This window comes from Excalfactoria chinensis, chromosome 1 (assembly GCF_039878825.1).
Source record: "Excalfactoria chinensis isolate bCotChi1 chromosome 1, bCotChi1.hap2, whole genome shotgun sequence".
NCBI classification, from domain to species: domain Eukaryota; kingdom Metazoa; phylum Chordata; class Aves; order Galliformes; family Phasianidae; genus Excalfactoria; species Excalfactoria chinensis.
The window spans coordinates 180,453,965-180,474,057 of record NC_092825.1 but is presented as its reverse complement, the minus strand read 5'-3'; the positions used below and the strand labels follow the sequence as shown (position 1 = coordinate 180,474,057).

At 41.4% G+C, this 20,093-nt stretch overlaps 1 protein-coding gene across 2 annotated transcripts in view; it reads right to left on the bottom strand.

Annotated features, from left to right (window-relative positions):
* Window positions 1-442: 442 nt before the first annotated feature.
* Window positions 443-20,093, bottom strand: part of NARS2 (asparaginyl-tRNA synthetase 2, mitochondrial) — a 52,542-nt gene continuing 32,891 nt past the window's right edge. Inside the window, exons 8-14 of one of the 2 annotated variants that reach the window (XM_072326969.1) lie at window positions 13,641-13,739; window positions 13,067-13,104; window positions 11,391-11,457; window positions 9,774-9,923; window positions 8,956-9,053; window positions 6,910-6,936; window positions 443-1,505 (exon numbers count right to left, since the gene is read on the bottom strand). In XM_072326969.1, coding sequence (XP_072183070.1) covers window positions 1,361-1,505; window positions 6,910-6,936; window positions 8,956-9,053; window positions 9,774-9,923; window positions 11,391-11,457; window positions 13,067-13,104; window positions 13,641-13,739 — 624 coding nt within the window. In that variant the 3' untranslated portion in view covers window positions 443-1,360. The remainder of the gene's footprint in view (window positions 1,506-6,909; window positions 6,937-8,955; window positions 9,054-9,773; window positions 9,924-11,390; window positions 11,458-13,066; window positions 13,105-13,640; window positions 13,740-20,093) is intronic. The other variant, XM_072326970.1, reaches the window with a different exon arrangement.

Below are 20,093 nucleotides of genomic sequence, written 5' to 3'. Positions count from 1 at the left end.
CACGTTCTATGTGCCAATTTACATGGGGTTCATTAGCAATAAGGCTGTTACCTTGCTTTTTCTCTTTGTATAAATTGTTTTTACTGCAGACATCTTGGGCTCCAGCGTAGTAAGCACTATGCAAATGACAATTTGTTGGATTGTGATAATTTAGAAGAGGGATGCTGGAAAACCTCAGTTCAAGTCCCAAATAAACCACTGGTTTCCAATTGCCTTGGGCAAGTCACTTGATCTGCCCTTAATCCTGTTTTCAAAACAGAAATGAATATTTCTTTACCTGGCAGGGAGGCTGAGAGCACAAACCCATTAAAGACTGCATGGAGTTCAGATCCTACAGCGATAAGCAATTACTTAATACACATGCAATGGCTGGCAGTGGATGGTGGTTGTTTCAAAATACACACAGAACTGTTTGGGCCAGATGAACCCATCATGTATTTATATTTTTTCCAACAACAACAGGAAAAAGCAAAGCAACAACAACAAGCACCAGAAAACTGCACGTTGGCTTCAGAGACATGGATGTAACTGAACATTTCTGCCATGAAAATGTGGTTGCTTGGGCACATAGAACAGGTATCTCCTGCAGAAGTTGGGTAACTAATCTGTGTATATGCAGAAAGAAACATCTATTAGAGACCGGAGGAAAAGCTACGATGCCGAGTGCCATGGTTTCATAACAATATAAGGAACCGTGAAGAGTTACAAAACAACCCAGTATACATCTTTATTGGTGATTCACAAAATCAAACATCATTCACCTAATTCACTCCAGCAGTTCCAGGATGACATTTCTCCTTGCTAGGTTTGGCTGATTTTTTTCCAATGTAAACAATATTTGCTTTTAAGTTAGGGTGGGGAGAGCCACGCTTTATACAGCTATCATTTCGTAAGAGCAAATACATCACAGCAGTGACAATACTGCAATTTTACAATACCCAACCTTCAAAGCACTGTCCAGGCATTTAATTAAAGCCTACTAAAGCCTCACAGCAGCCCCGGCTCTCAGTCCATTTCAGGTCACACCTCCTTATTAATATTTCACATCAAACCCCCACTACCTCCCAACAATACATACTCAGGACTCCCATCGTTTGTGCTCATGGGAATCTTAACTCTTTGGTTAAATGGGATTTATTAATGCTCCCGAAATGCACCAAAGACATGTACTGCTATCAAATTAACTGCAAGCGTGCTTCCATTATCTCACAAGAACATATATTACTTTCAATAAGGCAGTATTCAATTTACTGAGAGTTTGACCGGTACAAAACTTCACTCCATTTTCCTCTAAAACGCACTCAGTCATATGCTAATATTATATACACACGGTCACACCGGCAGTTTACACACTGCTGAGCTACAGCAGACAGGAGTGAGGAAACCTGGGGAAAGGAATAACATCTTTGATATTGTCAACACCCAGGATGTACTGCAGGTAGCGTTCAAACCCCATCCCGAAGCCTCCATGAGGAACAGAGCCAAATTTTCGCAGGTCTAGGTACCTGTAATTTAAACAGACAGTTACATTTTGCAGCACATTTATGCTGATGTAATTAGAGACAGCTTTTTATCTAGCGCTTTGCTTTCCATCTTAATTACTTCCCTTTGACCCTAAACATTGTGGATTCCTGCCAACGCAGCCAGCATTGAAGAGGGGCATGAAGGGGTGGAGCTCCCTGACGGGCAGAACTGTATGAGCAAGAAGCCTCAGGTGCAAATGTAAACCAGCAGAGCTGTGCCTTGCCAATATGCTACAGCCTGTTTTGTTTAGGAGCAAGAACTCATTTGGGTACAAAGAACAGCATTAACATCATAGCTCTACTTGTACTGAGAGCACCTAAGTTCTTAACTATATCCCTAATAGAGGCACAAACCCAGGTTCCTACAGCAGCACAAAACTTTTCCACTGTCACGAGTCCCCTCCTTGGGTTTGTTCAGCTCTTGCCAGGCTGAAATCTGCCCTACAATAAATATTCATCTTTTGTCCAGTCATCTTTTCAATAGGCCAAGTCGTTTCATTTCCAGTAATTCCTTAAGAAGCCAATTTCTTGGCTCAAATACATCTTCATGTCTGCTGAAGATTCCTTCTGAGTTTGGGTAATTGTAATGACTTTTTGTCACCTTCTGCCCCCCCCCAAATAACAGTCTGATTTATTCACTCCCACAGCAAGTCAGCAAAAAAACCCTGTGCATATCTTCTCCAAAAGTGAAATCTGCAACAAGTCATTGCAGTTTGGAGAGCAGTACCTGCTGTGCACAGAAAAGCCAGCCCCCTAGTTTGGAAGCAGCCATTCCAACTATGTGGGTGTCTATAACATTAAGATGGCTCAGTTCCCCCTTTCTCCTCCTGATTCCATCTGATGTGACATGCAAGATCTATGCTTACAGCTATACACTGTCACCAAGTTATGCTTTCATAGGAGTGAAAATCAGCTCAGTGGGTCTGCTCTTTCATGGGGCTGCTTTTGAGCCTTATGAGGCTACAAAGTTGTTATGTATGAATGCACTGCGAAGGGACTGCGTGACTGCACATCTACTACATGCTTATCATCCTGATGTAGGAGTGTTTCATCAGCTCAGTTTACAAAAAGCAACTACACTTCAATACAAATACAGAATGATGCTTAAATATATATATGTGCATCTAAATATCAATACATATAAACACATCTTGAATTATATACTTGTTCACACAGTTTGACAGTATGCCTTTTGTACCATAGAATATCACTTTTCTTCTTGCAGTTCATTAACAATAGTTGAAATCTGGGAAGCCACTCATTACAACAGCTTTGGGTTTATTCTTTTTTTCCCCCCCTCAAGAGCTTTTCTTCCTCCACTCCACTGCCTAAGAAGTAAAATCAAAAGCAGAACTTCTTACCTCTTCCTGGCACTGAGTTTCCTCTACATACTGGGAACTGCCACCAGGAAACCCTGCTTAGCAGCTTTGCAAACGAGATGACAAGCAAATCTAATGCTGAGGGTGGTGACTTGTAAAATATAAAGGGCCTCCTAAATCAGAGGGATGTGGGTGATATGGGTGCTGCCCATGCCAGGTCAACCTGTACCAACTCAGCAGTTCTAAGAAGAACTGGAAAACCAGTTGGTGGCAACTCTAGCAGCAACTAGGAATTGAAGGAACAGCACAAATATTGCAGGTGATGTCAGTGAGCACATCTCAGCCTGTGCAAAGACAGCTGTGCCTAGTACCTTCATTCCCTTTTGGTGGCAACACACTTTATGAATTCATCATAAAGATTAAATAACTGCGCTCCTTCCAGATGAACAATAATAATAAATTCTACCCTTGCTTATCCAGGGCTTTCATCTATAGATCTCAGAGCACTCCGAGAAGCCATTCTGGCAAAAGAACCAAAACAAAACCCATTAAAGTTAATAGAAAAAGTCCATTGAATTAAATGTGCTGAGGATCAAGCCTGTGCATCCTTCCTGATGACTGCGCTTAGAAAAAAAGTGAAGGAACTGAGAAATTTTCTGTTCTTCTCAGATGAAAGAATGAATAACTGCCTGCAGATTAACAGAAGGATCCCTTTAGGCTGGAAAATGTTTCCTGAGGTTTTCTTCATTCAATAACCTCCACGTGTTGTATGTTTCTCACCTCAGAAAACACTCACAAACTAATCTAGCTACTTCTCCCAGCAGCTTGTACTTAAGGGGATGGCTGAGACCTCCATTGGCAACTGAGGGAATGTGTAACATTATTCCAATAGGGGAAGTAGGTTTCCATGACCCCTGCTATCTTCATTGTTCACGTTCTGGACTCGGAGGACTGGTAGTTCTGAGATTTGAATCTTACTGAAATATGTACTGCAACAACATCCCCTGGCAGTGAATTCCATGAGCTTGTTACGTGCCAAGTCAGAAAAGCATTTCCTTTCATCCCTTTAAACACCTATATCCTTTTGTCACCGTCACACAAAATCCTGTGATGCACGGCAAGGCACTACGAAGATCAGTGCATTCTCAGTGATCATTTGTAAAGCAGAACGTATGCTTTTCAGTCTCCTTTCAAAACAAATAGAATCTTGATCTTTCATACAACCACCTTGCAATACTGAAGCCTCTGCTGCCAGTCAGACAAAAGTAAGGCTAGGGAGAACAAAGCCACAGTCGTCCCCAGAGTTGAACATTTTAGTGGAAGAAAAGAAATACACTAAGGAAAAAAACATGGGCAACAAAAACTAGCAGTGAAATGAGTTAGCATATGAAGAATCTTTTTCATTGAATGTTTCAGGAAATAAACATGCAAGTACCACTAATGAGGCACTGGAATTAGTTGCCCAAAGATGTGGTGAATGCCCCATCCCTGGAAACGCTCAAGGCTAGTCTGTAACAGGCTCTATGGAAACTGACTGAGCTGTAGGTGTCCATGTTCTCTGCAGGGGAGTTGGTCTAGATGACCTTTAAAGGTCCCTTCCAACTCAAACAGCTCTACAATTCTAGGTTCTGATGCTGGGTAAAATGCTATCTTTGATATCATGCAAAGTCTGCTTTGCTACAGTGTTTTGGTAATCCACAAAAGAAGGCATTCAGAGGGGTCAGTGGAAACCACTGATATGAGCTGGATTTACAGTCCATTCGTAACACAATGTATTCAATAACCCATGGTCACTGAATTCACAGTCTCTGTCCTCCGGAGCTAGCAGCCACCACTGGCAGAGAATAGCAGGAAAGAGGCACAAAAGCAGCAAGTGACTTCCCAGAGTAAACTCTAATCTCCTGATTTTCCCACCTCAATTTCATAGATCTCTCTCAGTCTAGCCAAAATCAGCATCTACTGCACTGAATTCTGTCTGCAATTCAAAGGAAGGAGTGTGAAAATAAGATAAAATTACTCCAAAGCCAAGCCAAGTATTTCCCCACCTCTTACTATTTATGGAAAGAAACCTACACAACAAGAAAACTGTACTGAACTGAAGAAGACTGGCCATATTCCTTTATCTACATGTAGTTGGTTGCCTCTTTGACCAATGCTTCCTCTGTAAGTAACTCTTCAAGCCATTCCAGAAATAGTGTGCCCCAAAACATCCTCATGCTTAGGGGGAGAAGAAAACAATTAGAAGCAGAGATATGGCATTATCTAAGGGATTTCAAAAGGAACTACATCTTATATAGCCGTCCATACAAAAGTTAGCAAATATACTTCAAAAGAAATGACTCAGCTGTTCTCCAAAGAGTTTGTATGCCAACTTTAGAGCCTAAATTCAATCATTAAAATGGAGGAGATTAATTTCAGTCTCTCCTGCCACCTCCTTTGAGAAGGATGCTGGCAACCCACCTACTTCTTTACTGGCAGAATCTGGACTAGATTCCAGAAGTAATCTGGGATATTCCAATCTGGGATAATCCAAACCTTCCTAGTACATCAAACCCTGTTATGGCAGGGGGTGAAACCAGTTTCAGTCTCCTATGAGAAACTGCATCACTGTTGGTGGAATGGAGGAGAAAGGGAAGGGTCTCCCAAATGAGATTACAGGAAGCTACATATTACATGAAACTGAAAATGGGTGATGGACAATGTCTCTCGGGGCATAAGGCAGGGCTGAGCTATTTTAGCAATGCTGGAAGGCTCCCTGCTATGAGCAACAGACTTCCTAAGGCTATATCACAACACCTAACCATACACCTGATCAGCCTTGGTCACTGAGCCTTTCCTCTCCAGAAGACCCAATGTTTAATTATTTATGTGTGTAAGAATTGCTGACCATGCTCACTTAGAATATCAGGTGCTGCTCAGTTAGGACAAAAAACAACCACTGCAAGTACCACATGGGATACTGGGATTCCTCTGAGTATTTCACATAAGCTTCAAAGGGACAACTAAATACAGTAGGCTAAAAGGGTTCAGCTCGACTGTTACTCCCTTACACAGGCTGCTTGGTCTATAACATACACAGGGCACTTTTACAGCTTCCTACCAGCAGCAGGAACACAGACAATTAATTATTTTTAAATAATATATTTTTAGACTGTATGCCTGTCTACAAATATTTCCTATAAACAGAAACCACAGGCTCAGAGAAATTACAGAAAGAAATTGTGACCCTCTGCTCTGGGTTAGATGAGGTGACACAGTGCATTCTGACCCATAAATGCAAATAATAAAGGAAGACATTTCATTCACCTTGTTTGCGAATGGATCATGTAAAGGACTGCCAGGCACTCGGCTGTTTCAAAGTGAATTCATACTCGAGAAGAGTGTAAGAATCCTGCATTACTACTGCATTTTTCAAGGCAGCCTCCCTAATGGCCAATCCAAATACTAAAGAGCATTTGAATACGCTCTTCTAAATATAAAATTCTCTGCACCATCAACCTCTCAGTAGCTTTGACAAAGCACGCACCAAGAAACACTTGTCAAGAGGAGCACTAAAGTCTTGTCATTTTAATGGGCTAAATTGTTAATTCAAAGGTTGTTCTGTCTTCTTAGCAGGACAGTTTTAATTGCTTCAATAGCTTTGTTAGGGAAGATTTTTCAACCCAGTTGCTCTGTCAATTGCAAAGGGAGTCATTCACAGAGCTGTTAAAGGTCACAAATTGCTTGTGGTTCTGCAACCTGTTTATCTCATGTGATGGTGGCCAGAATCTATTCAATTTGGAACACAATTTGATGACTTAGTATCGCTGATGAGTTGTAAATTAATCCACTTCATGCAGTCCTGAAAGGAATGACCTGTGCTGTCCATGGACAAATTGGGAAGATAAAGTAAGTGGCACTAGATTAACTCTGTTGAAATGAACTGGCTGTTCCATTGAGACTGGCAGTGATGGCCATGTAACTGGGCCAAGAAATGTCCCCCTCAAGAACAGCATGAAAAAATGAAACAGTTGTTTAAAGAACCTCAGGAAAAGAAATAGAGCTTGCAAAATAAGAAACAGTCTTACCACTGGTAGGCATCTGTGAGTCCTAATCTGTGGAACAAGAAGAAAAAAAACTCATAAATAAAAAAACACAGATCAGCACAAGCAGCCCTTGCCTGGAAAACAATGTTATGAGGAAAGGGAGGGTCTCAGGACTAAACTGAGCTGAAAAAGGAAAGGCAGGGAATAAGGGGAAGACATGATCAGTAGCTGTCAGCTCTGGCACTTGGTAGAGAATCTCAAACACGCTTCTTAAAATACAAATTTTGTTTTGTAAACACACAGCTCCATGCAAAGACTTGTGTAAATTCTTCTTAATTCCATGGAAATCAGGGAAACCTTCTTTCAAAATAGGCCCAAATATTAAACTAACAACACACAGCAATCTCATTTATGAAATGAGGGAAAATCTCCCCATATGTGTGGCTTCTTAGTTCACAAAACCACTAAATGGCCACGCATTTAATAACGTGTTCAACTATTAAATAAAAGTAGCTTATGTAAAGCAATTTACTAAAGACATCTCTTCCTCATTGCCACCAGTAGATTCTCCACCCTTCTTCAAACCTAACAGAAACAGAACAAAGTTGATTTTTTTCTTCCCATTTCTCTCAACATAAACAAAAACATTTGTAGGCAAAATGAGACCATTTCTCTGATCTCCAGTGCACCGCAGCAGTCCTTGACCAGAACTTTTAGATTTACTGTAAGGAATGTGCATAAGGAGACAAGAATCCAGTTATATCTCTCTGGGTTGTGCTGGGGTTGCAGGAAGTAGAATTTAAAGGCATTAACAAAATATTTTGGTTCAGCAGATCAGATCCTGAGCGCTCAAAACAGAGAAACACGTGGTGTTATTTGTCCAGTTCATCTTAAGTGCAGAGCTATAGTCTGAGGTCACTGAAGATACAACATTCGTAGCTCAAAACACTTCCTGTGACCTTCCTGTTGAACAAAAAAAGTCTGGCTGTGACCTTTACAGAGATCCCTCCTCCAGCACCACACCTGGAAGGCTGTGAACTCTGGATTCTATGGATAGAAATTTCAAGTGCGCTTTGCTTCAGCAGAAGCATGGTTCCATCTGGAGAGTTCACAGTGAGAGTAACAGCAAGCACAGTGAGGCCTTCCAGGGTGTGACACCATCCTACACCACAAACTGTGAACCAATCTTGTCGTGATTTTAATTGCCCTATCTTTTTTCATTATGCTGAAATGGATTTTGCATTTCTCCACTGATTTAGATACATCTCCGTGACCAATTGGCTGATTTAAGTGATAAATTCATTCCCAGTGTACAAATTACGTTACTCTGGGATTAATTCTCCTCCACAACTGCTTTGTAACAAGTGTACAAATAGTAAAAATGGACTCAGATGAGTTATGAAAAGTTATTTTGAAAATTCAGACCGGATCCAGGGAGTAATTATATGGAGATTTACCCCGTCTCTAAAGTCAATTATTGTTAACGAAGTAACAGCTTTGATATTCTGACACTGAATTTAGCCTAAAATTACTCTAAGCCTCATGAGTCAGAAAAACACAGTAGGGAAGGACTGCCAAAGAGCCCATATGACTTCAGTACAAGGCTCAGCCCTTTCCAATGAAGCATTCCATAAAACTCTAAGCAAAGAACAGTATTCTATGAAATACACTGAAGTCAACCCTACCATAGCTAAGCAGATCTTCCCAGCTTTGCTTCCTCAGTTGCACAACATGGTAACAAAAGCTCTGGTCACACAACTTTCACCTTCACAATCAACTCTCAGACACAAAAGCTGTGAAGGAAGAGCACAAGCATGAAGAGCCTTGAAGAGAATCTGTCTCAGACAGTCCCCACAGAGCTAAGGCTGCTGCCCTCCCCTCTTCTGCAGTGAGCTGAAGCAGAGTGGCACCTCATATGCCTACAGCAGAAGCACAGGACCTCCTTCACTGGTCAGCAATCGCTTACTCAGATAAATAGATGTATCAAAAGACAAAAAACAAACATTTGCCCTTCCAGTCTACTGCTGAGGGCTGCCTGAACACACTTGTGACCAGGCTGGTCTCCTGGCACCTGCAGGTTTTCCATACCTCTGTAAGCGTGATTCCAGGAAGGGCAGTCGCTCCTCTCTCAAGCTGCCTCCACACAACTCCCCTATTCCTGGTACTAGAAGATCAACAGCTGCTACCTGAAAAAAGAGAAAACTAACATAAGTTAGGCCATACAGTCTATAGCAGAAATACAGCAGGCAGTATTGAAGTGCATTAGGAACAGCGTTATCATCCATGCTGTTAAGTTTGGGTTTATTTTCTTCCCTGTTTTGTTCTGTAGGGTTACATTTGCACAGCTCAACAGATATGAAAATTAAAGCAAGTGAAGCAAGGGCAGCACATGGCAGCAGAAGTCACTCTTTTAATAGAAGCACTGATTCAGACTGGTCGCGGTTTAATTGGAAAAATCAAAGCAAAAGACTTGTGGAAAAAGCATTTATTTCTAGTGTCCATCTGCTATTTGAGGATTACATGGTAGATGTGGATGACTGGGGAATCATGGGCTTCCTGAACCCATACAATTCTAGGCACTTAACTAGCAGTACAAATACAGAACTGGAAAAGAAAAACTATGGCAAATGTGCCTTAAAGGATTTAAACAAAAACTTCATGCTACCTATCTCCTGTATTTTCCTCCTGTTACTCCTGCTCTGGGATTTCTTCTGTAAGAGAAAGAAGACTGGGCAGGATTACCCATATGCTAGCCATGCCTTACCTTGGCCTTCAAGACTAGAGGCCCAGCAGAAAGACATTTTTGAGCTGGACTCGATGATCCTTATGAGTGCCCTCCAACTTGGGACATTCAATGATTCTATTTACTTTTAAACTAAGACACACACCTCCATGAAAAGCGTGACCTGTGGACTCACTGTTTGTTGAGGTCCATCTTCATTGTCCCGCATGTAGAAAGGTTTGAGGTCATAGGGGTAGTTAATCACAAATACAGGAACCTCACCGCAGTGCTTCACCAAGTACTTCTCATGTTCTGTTTGGAGGTCGCAGCCCCACTGTAAAGAGAAGAAAAGCGACCTAGTATCTTGCTTTTGTGTACGTCACCTGCAGCAAGGCACTAAGCAAAATCCCTGCATAGAGAGGCGCACTTTTGACTAAGACGAAAACATGAATATTAACTTCTGAGTTCACACAACCTACTGGGAAAATATGCTAAGTACACAGAGTTCCACAGGTTTTAGGGCAGAGCAAAGTAATGAAAATAACATGGCTTAACTTCCATGGAACAGGGCCCGATCATCCTTGCATCAAGCCCAAACATCTGATATCAAAACAATACAAAACCAAAACAAACCAACCCCTTGAAGCTCTCTCCACATAGCTGCAGGGAAATAGGAACCTATCCGAAATTAGCTTACTCAGCCCAGACTGACTTCAGCATTGCCCCTGTACCTCAAGCATCCCTTCCAACCCAAACCATACTGTCATTTTATGATTAATTTTGGTGTGCAGAAAGCAGCTTTGCTAGGATGACTGCTCTCTTCCCTGCTGTGTCCTGTTACACACCACATTAATTCTCATATAAAATTAATTAATTCTCAGCATTAATTAATTCTCAGCATCCTATCAAACAATTCTATATTGGAAACTTTGGACATTTGCAATGCCCTTTGCTTGTCTTGCTTTCTTCCATGTTATAAATGCTGTGGCTTTTGACTAGAGACCTCCAGCCTACCACAGGATGTGCAAAGAATACAGAGGGAATGGAAAAGATGGAGAGAAATATATTCTGCAGGCTCTCCTCATCTGAAAATACACTGAGTTTGCTGTTTCAGATTTAGATAGTACAGATTTGACTGAGATGGTTCCTTTCAAATCTCTGTTCTTAAGCAGTCAGCTGATAAATCTCCTTTGCATCAGAAAACCAGTGATGATTTGTGGAACAGCACTGCTAGCATGATTTGTAGCTATATTCACAAACAGGATTTAAGGTTTGACACCCACTTGCTCACAAAGATCAGACAGCTACCCAACCAGCTATGAAGATGTCTTCAGGCAGAGGGTTATTTTCCTTAAAATAGCAGAGTGAGGTTAAGACTAATTGGTATACTGGAGATAAGCACAACCACAGACTCTCTCAACGCTTCTATATACATTTGAAATTGGGCAAAATGCAGTTTTCATAAAGTCATAATCTAACACTGTTTGCAAGACTACTATGTGATTCTCTTTCCCAGATGACAATTCTTTGGAAAGGGATTCCCTTTACATGGGTACATTACATGGTATTCTGATGTGGTTTTGACTTATCAACCCTTGTAAAACTTTTGGTGCTACCTAAACATAATTCCTTTCTTTGAAGACTATTGAAATAAGCTTCTTAAGATGACTGCTAATGAAACTAGAACACACTTAGCACTGCTTGCAGACGGTAAAGAGGGAAAGGTCACTGAGACCTCAAGTGTTCAGACTGGCTGTGTGCACCAATGGGTATAGGGAAAAACATCCAGGCAACCACCTACCTCTGGCTTAAAAGTGAAAGTCTGAGAAGCCTGTTTCAGAATTTCCACCGCTTCATTGTAGGAAATTCTGCAAGAGAAAAAAAGAAAAAGTCTTTGAGATAACTGTGTAAGGAATAACAAGTAAATGTTCTGGCCAAGTGTTGCACTGGAAAATTAACGAGGCATTTCCCCAGGACCGTGCCAACCTTTTGTGTGATGTCAGACTTCCCAGTAACGCTGCTTGGAATAGAAACCAAAAACTTACATTTCATATGGCAAGAACCCTATGTTTTCCTGTGCTTCAGCTACATGCAAAGTGAAAATGCTGAGCTCTCAAAACACTTCTGCATTGCTGCAACATTGCGTTTCAGTCAGAAGGGAGTTTTGTACTAAATCGACTTTATACAAATTTGAGGGGTTTTTTTGGTGCCTTCACTGGCATAGATCCATCACAGCTCCATTGTTCCAGTATTAAGGAAAAATAACAGCCCAGGACTTGTACCTCGAGTGTTTTCATTTCATTTTGCAAATATCACAATACTTACTTGCAGCAATGTTTCTCTACTCCTGTAACAGTTCTGAAATCAGACTTCCCACTAATTTTCACCAGAACGGACACAATCATGGTAATGCCAACAGAAAAAAAGTGCAGTTAAAATTGCTGCAAGTTTGGTAGCTGGAAATCAAGACTCAGTGGAAGATATTTTTGCTGACAGGTATTCCACATACCAGGCAAAATGCTGTAGACAGAAAGGATAACTTGCTCACAATAATTTTCTCTCTCTGTATCATTATCCAAACCCAATTATAAACCAAATTCCCTAAAAAGCACGAGCACTTCACATCCAACTACAAGGATTCAGTAACACATGGAAGGCCTCTGGAAAAAATACATCAAGAATGTATTGCTCTATATGTTTGGGCATAGTGAGGCACAGGTTTAATCCGCATTACTGGGATGTGTAAGCTATGAAATATCCTAGATCTGCCAGTAGTGGAAGAGAGAGGCAGAAATGGAGAGAGAGATGGGCTGACTCCGTTTCTTTTTCCATGGGAGAAGCTGAAAGTAACTGTCCTCCTGGGAATATTAGTTAAAGGTACTAAGAGAGAAGGATCAAAATGGGGAGAGAGAGTCACTTCACAGAAGCCCCCTGTGGTGTCTGCGCAAATAAGATGCACAAGGAGCATCTTTCATGATCTTGATGTAAAAAGAAGCTGAGCTGCTTAATAGGAAAACCAGTGCTGGGCTGAGCAACTCTGTAATGCTCTGTAGAGTCCTGGTTCATCGCAAGGGAGTTGGACTGGATGGTCTTTAAAGGTCCATTCCAACTCAAATGATTTTATGATTCCATAAAAATGTGAAGGAAAACAGAGCAAGCAGCAAAGCCGAAACAAAGGAGCTAGCACTACAAGCAAACCACTCATCAGGTGCATGCTGGAAGGAGGATGCCCTGGTAGAAAGGCGATCATGTCTACGTAAGCAAAAGTGAATGGACAAGACATTTAGATGCCAGTCTCATGCAGGGGTAAAAGGACACCTAGGGAACAGAACAAAGGAAATTTCAGTTCATGCTCTTTAGGTGACATCATATTAATTCAGAAGGTATTGAGTTGGGGGGAAAAAAAAGACATACAGAACAGGCATCCTTTTCCCAAAAGCCCTCCTCCAGATCATTTTGAAATTAAAGTGTACTCACGTTACAAATTTGTTGTTCAGCATTTGTTCCAACCTGCCCTTGTTCAAAACAAGAAAAACAAAATGGTAAAGCTACTCCTAAGGGTTCGCAGGCCCAGAGTAAAGAAAGAAAAGTTCTCCCCCACCTCCCTCCAAGATCCCATTTGTAGATCATAGAATCATAGAATCACCAAGGTTGGAAAAGACCTAACAAGACTATCCAGTCCAACCATTCACCTATTACCAACAGCTCTTACTGAACCATGTCCCTCAACACAACATCCAATTGTTCCCTGACCTGTGTTGTGCTCTAAATATATGTCAAAATCCACTTCAAGTCACTCCGTACTAAAAAGGAGCCTAATTTTTGCACTGAGGATTCAGATGTCACAAGGTGATATGACAGCTACAGCTCTACCACAAATGCCAACACCTACAGAAAGTTTTGAGTCCTCTCTGTGTTGGTCTGAAAAATAACTTAAACTCGGGCCGATTCCATGGCTTTTCACAATTTATTAGCAGGAAAACACAGTAAAAAGAAAATCCCTGTCGTCAAGAGCCCCCCAAATGCAGCTCTTTCCTGTGGCATTTATTACCTTCTGTGCAGGAGCTACATATTTATGAAAAAGCTCAACATCACGAGGGCATCTGGAGAACACAGTGCTTGTTGCTGTCTTGAAAAGATCTTCCATAACCTAACAGAGAAAACAGAAGTGCATGGAAAATTAACACTGCTTAGATGTCCCAGGCTATAAATAAAACACAGTATACATCAACCAAAGGGTACAAAAGGAGCTTCTGTGCTTTTGCATGGTCAGACTGCATGAGAGTACCAGCTTGCTAATGCTCCTAATTAGCAGGCTTGCTCACCGCTTGAAGTGGATTAGAACCTGCTTTTCTGCTACAGGTTTCAGGTCTCAGTGTCTGCTGATGGCCTTAGCATCTCTGGACAAGTATTTCCAGTGAAAAAAAAAACACACCTAAAATATTCAAGGAGCAGTCCAGGTCAGCCACAAATGAACACAATACAACCATCTGTGGTGACTGGTCTCAGATAAATCACTAGCAAGATGCCTTTCCTGTAATGAACAATTCTGTCCTTCTGCTTTACTGTCACAACAGACAGAACTAAAGGAGAAGAGAATAAGTCCACACTGTGTAGAGCCAGACTATTCAACAAATTCCAGTTAGAGAGACGCTGCACAGTAACTCAAAGAGAACATGTATAGAGATGAGCACTGAGCTAAAGCTGAGGAGGACACATCAATACAGAGATGCTTGAGAAACAAAAAAGAGACCTGCTTTAATTCCCCTGAACTACTACGGATTAGCTAAACAACACTGGCATCCTGTTTGGATATACTTACTCATTAAAAAGGGCTTCACCTATGTGGAAATTAAATGAAATAAATGCCATTTTGATTCTCAACAAAAAAAGCTCCCACACTGTATGTCAGTGCACTTTGAACAACCTGCTCTAAGACTCATTTTCATGCTTGGTTAAGCAGAGCAGTCTATCCAGAACACTTGCTGTCATGTTGGCCAGTAAGATTTCCCATAACTATTTGTAGCCCCCATGCCTGTGCAAAGCAGGGATACCTGTGGAGAACTGACACTCCCAACTTTTCTTCAGAATCGCTTTCCTTATTCTCATCTTTGTAAGCGACGCAGCAATGCAGCTGGGCTGCATTTCATCAGCCTGGGATAAGACCAAGGTTTTTGTTGCAACAAAAAGCACTTTTGAAAGCCCTGGCACATCTCTGTGTTTTCTGTAAGCATAACAACTTGTTTCATTAACTGCAGAGCTGACAAAGGCAAAAAAACCACCAATGATATCTAGATGAACAGTGGGCTCTCAACACTGCTAAGCCCAGGGAAGGCAAACTGTGAAAAGATGAACCTTACTGTCAGCAAGTCTGAGGAAGAAGCAAGTCACTGCCCCATAAGGAACCTGATACAGGCCAAGAGGAACAAAACTCAGGGAGAAGAAGAAGCCCGGTTACTGATATAGCTAAGATTAGCTTTTGTTCAAACTTTCGTGTTTGATCACCCATTCTAAACTGCATAAAAACACCAACTGATGAACAGGCTCTGCACCCCACCTGCCAAGAGAAGCTTGTATAACAGCCCATCTTCACTCCTTCAGAGCCTTCATAGTCCTGCATCAATCAGAGCCCTATGCTAAAAAAGGAAGATCCAAATAAAGGCACAGCATTATCATATGCAGATAAACAATTTCACCCCTACTAGTACTCAAACGCAGAGGAAATGAAAAGCCAGCATTCCTGCTGCTGAGTGGCAAATAACCAAACAGGCAGCTTTGAACTTTCTTCAAAGTAGCTAGAAAAAGGCTTATGCAAATGAAATCAGAGAACTTCTTGGCAATTCATCTGGTTTCACCGAGGCAGAGACGAAGGGAATTTTACATTAAGCTTCCTCTTTCTAGAAAATGAAAGTATCATCTGTTTTTAGAAAAGCATGTTGTTTAATTAGCGCTTTCTTTTCCTCGCTCTGCGATAAAGTAACAATTAGGTTCCCACAGCATTCAACATAAGCAGCTTCCTCTTGTGGAAAAAAAAAATAGATGTGGGTGGGATGGGAAAAACAATCTGAGAAATATTTCCAGGTTTGAGCGTGAGGTTTTATCCTGGCAAAGAAGACAGACACGTGGGTCACGCATTGGCTTTCACACCACTCTTATTTATGCCAAATGCGTACCAGGCACGAACAGCAAACAGAAAAAATAAAGGTAAAAAGAAAGTTCTCCTACTCAGAAGTTATGGCTTTAAGCAGATAATATAATGAGGGACTAGAAAGCAGGATGTATGAAAAGTGAGTGGAGAACCATAGCCACTGGCTTGCTAGTTGAGGGAGCATATGAGCTGGAGAGATAGATCAAGTGATTGTGTGTGAATATGTCCTGAAAGAAGCATGTTTGATAGGAGGCTTTTACATGGAAAACACCAGAGGACTCACAGATGGCCATCTGTCTTAGAGGTGGGACTCTTGATTTTAAAAGCTTGTTAGTTTGCTTGCTTCATAAGGAAAATATATGAAATATGCTGGTAGAAGTGTAAGTGAGGTAATTTTTTTCCCTTCTCTCACCTCTCCCCACTTATCCTCTTAATCCTCACCTTTCAAAGATGTTCAGCAGCATCAGTCCTCACCTGTCCCGGTGCTGCTGTGGAACTTAACAACCATCTATCAGATTTCTATTAGGTTGTGCAACTACCAGAAAACTACAGTAACTACCAGTAGGATTTTTGCTTCCACATTTACCCAGGCCATGAATATTGATGCAACGCAGGTCATAGTGAATATACATACCGAACATTTATCAACCTGATCATCATCTGTTGATGCTTGCTCTCACACACACCACTTGCATGTACATATACACATGCACACACACACAGAGCAGACTCACAGCTGATCTTATTGTGAAGACTCCTCTCTCATCTATACTACAAACAGCTCCAGAGCTACATTTCTATAGACTGAAGATCACTCTTCCTTGTCACCTGGTGAAGAAAAAGCTCCACCTGTGCTCAGTGTATGCTTGTTGCAAAGGTAGGACATAACTGTGCAGTGTTGCTGCCCTCACCACTCTTGCAAAATCACCATTTTGGAAAGCAAATTGAATTCTGATAGCAAAGAAAGCATTTATGAGGCCTATTTGTTCAGAAAACAGCTTTCATTTTATGGTCGTGTACTGGTTTTCTTAGACTAGACCCACTCTGGAGAGATGCTGTTGTTATGGATGGAAGGATACTTGTCTGTTGGACCATTGCTTCCCTGGTCATAGAACTTAATCAGTAACTGCTGATGGAATCTGGGAAACAGAAAAAGGTTCAGCTATGCCACTTTAGAAAGGGAAACTATTGCCCTGAAGATACACCCTCCAATGGGTGCTGCTATTGATTTCATTTTGTGCCTGAATTCCTTTCTATCAAAGGGAGATAACAATGCTCCATGCCACTGTGCTGCAGCGATGAATGTTATGACCAAGTACATAACCAGAGAAAGATGATAATTCTGCACCCAGAACAGAGCTCAAATACTGTGTTAAATTATATCTTCCATCTTATAGGGTGATAGACAGCAGTTCTAAGATCCAATTTTATTAAGAATATCATTATGCATAGACTTTCCAAAGTATCCTCAAAAAATAGTATTCCTCCTGGCATTTCCTACCTTTACAGCCCAACTAATGTTATTTTAGCATGGTTTTGTATGCATGTTTGATACAATTCAATCATGGTGGCATCACGTGAGCTCTTTGAGGCTCCATGAGTGAAACGGGACCCTTCAAAATCCACTTCACTGTCAGCTGAAAGGAAAAACAGAAACCTACGGACATGATGAACGCAGCACTGAAGAGTATGGGAAAAGATGGTAGCAGGCATCCCAGGAGCGCAGATAAGAATGGGTATCTTGGATTTCCCATTTGGGAACTGTAAGAAAGATGATTCAATACAAGCTGGACCTCTTCCACCTTCTAACTTGGCCCTCTCTAACTCTTGCTCTCTAACTCACTTTGGAGGAGGAGTGCCTTGGGGCTGTTTGACTCAACCTCTTGACTAGACTCTCTTGGGAAGAGGCCTCAAAAAGGCCTCTCCATAGAAACACTTGCATACACCCTGTACACTAAATTATAATAGTACCACCCAAGCACTCAGCACACAGCGTGGCACCAAACACTGAGCACAGTGGGACTTTCCACAAGAAGTATTGTGAAACCAGTACTACGAGAGTTTAAGCTTCTTTGGAGCACTAAAACACATCTTGGCACCAAACAGAAATTCAGACTGTGTGATCAAGGCACTTGAGACTTCATAAGAACTGGGTTACTAATTTAGGAATAACCGAGCACTGCTCTGTACAATTACAGTGGGGAGAAAAGGCCCTTTGCTCCCAAGTACATGTGCCTTTGTTATTAAATATTGTTCTTCCTTTTATTTGGTAAAGAGAGCTGTTTTTCTTTTGGAGCAAAGATCTCAAGCTTCATCAGAGAATGGTAAACATGCTAATCTTTGTAGTGAGGCTTTTCTGTACCTTTTAATGGTGTATAAGCAAATACTTGAAGACGTCCCTGAAAAAGCTGAGCATTCCCAGCACACGAACTTGCTGTAGTTAGAGGTATTCATTCCTAATCTTGAATGCCAACTTCAAAAATGATTTTTAAACAATCCAGCTATTTATCTAAGGATAAAGCTCAGATTCTAATTCCTGTCAATAACCCCCAAGGCTTTCGATTGAGCACTCTGCACCAAACAAAGACCTTGCAGATGATGACAAACTGCCCGGTGGGCAAATACGTAAGATAACATTGAATTTAGGTAATTTACGTAGGGAAAAAGAAACTTAACTTAGGCTTTAGAGCAGCTGTCTTTTCTTTTCTGTTTGTTTTAGTGTGGGTGTTTTTTGTTTTTTTTCCTTAAAGAGATTGCCCAATGATCTAAAAATAAACAAAACAGGAACTCCACTTCTGCAAGTGAGAACATCACTAAAGTAAGCACATGTTGCAATGCAGACTTGCTATGGGGAATGCAAAACCATTACTGCTAGGAGAAAGTCTGGTGTAAGAAAGGATGATTCTCATAGACTTTGGGGCAAGAGTAAAAGGAAAACACAAGCTGAGACTTCCTAAGATGTTTAGCAGCAATAAAGAACAAGCCAAGGTAGAAATTCTTTCTTTTCCTACAAAGTGAAGGTCCTACAAGTTCCAGGACCGTTTTCAAATCTAATTATCTGAAGCCTACAAACTGGCCATATATACTTCAGAAGACAAGAAATTAGATTTCTCACTGCAACAGTATACGTTCATGCTGTGTTCAAAGGCTTAAACGCCACTTTGCAGAAGAATTTGCTTATTGTATGGAAAAATCTGTGAAGGTTTCGATCAGCACCTTATTACCTAGAGAAATGGAAAGGCTGAGGGAACAGGGCTTGTTCAGCTTGGAGAAGAGAAGGTTCTGGGGAGAACTCATTATGGCCTTCCAGTATTTGAAGAGAGTGCATGAATATGAGGAGATAGGACTGTTCACAAGTGAGGATAGTGATAGAACAAGGGGGAATGGATTTAAACTGATACAGGGGGGACTTAGGTTAGAGATTAGGAGGAAGTTTTTCAACCAGGGGGTGGTGACACATTGGAACAGGTTGCCCAAGGAGGCTGTGGATGCCCCATCCCTGGAGGCATTCAAGGCCAGGCTGGATGTGGCTCTGGGCAGCCTGGTCTGGTGGCTGGCAACCCTGCACATAGCAACGGGGTTGAAACTAGATGAGCATTGTGGTCCTTTTCAACCCAGGCCATTCTATGATTCTAAGAAAGGTGGAAACAGACACGTATGTTATGCTCTAGGAGTATGATAAGGCATTATGAAGAAAAAAAAATAAGGGAAAAGAAAGATTGGGTTCTTATTAATGGAGAAAAGAGATTCCCAGTGGGTCAGTGTGCACAGCTCAGTGCTATTCTAACATACAAGACAAAGCAGCAGCACAGTTCTGTACAGGACAGGACAAAACCACAGAATGGCTTGGAATGGAAGGGCCCTTAATGAACATCCCGTTCCAATCTCTTGCTGTCAGGAGAGCTGGTGCTTTCTAAATCAGGCTGTCCTTTAGCACCTCCCAGGGATGGGGCACCCACAGCAAACCGGGCAGCCTGTGCCGGGGCATCACCACTCTCTGTGTAAAGACTTTCCTCCTGATATCTAACCTAAATCTCTCCTCTTTTAGTTTAAAACCATTCCCCTTTGTCACTATCAGATCATTTAAAAACTCAGTCTCCCTGCTTTTAATGAGTTCCCTTAAAGTACCGGATGTCCACAGCAAAGTCTCCCTGGACCCTGCTCTTCTCCAGACTGTAATACAGTTTTGCTCTTAGGCCAGACTGACTCCATGATTCAGGCTGAAAAAAAACATCCCTTGGATGTTATTTCATGAATATATAACCAGGGTCTAAAGCAATTTTTAGAATATCATTTTTAATATTATATTATTAAAGACATTTTCTCAACAGCCTTCCAAGAAGCTCACCTGCTATA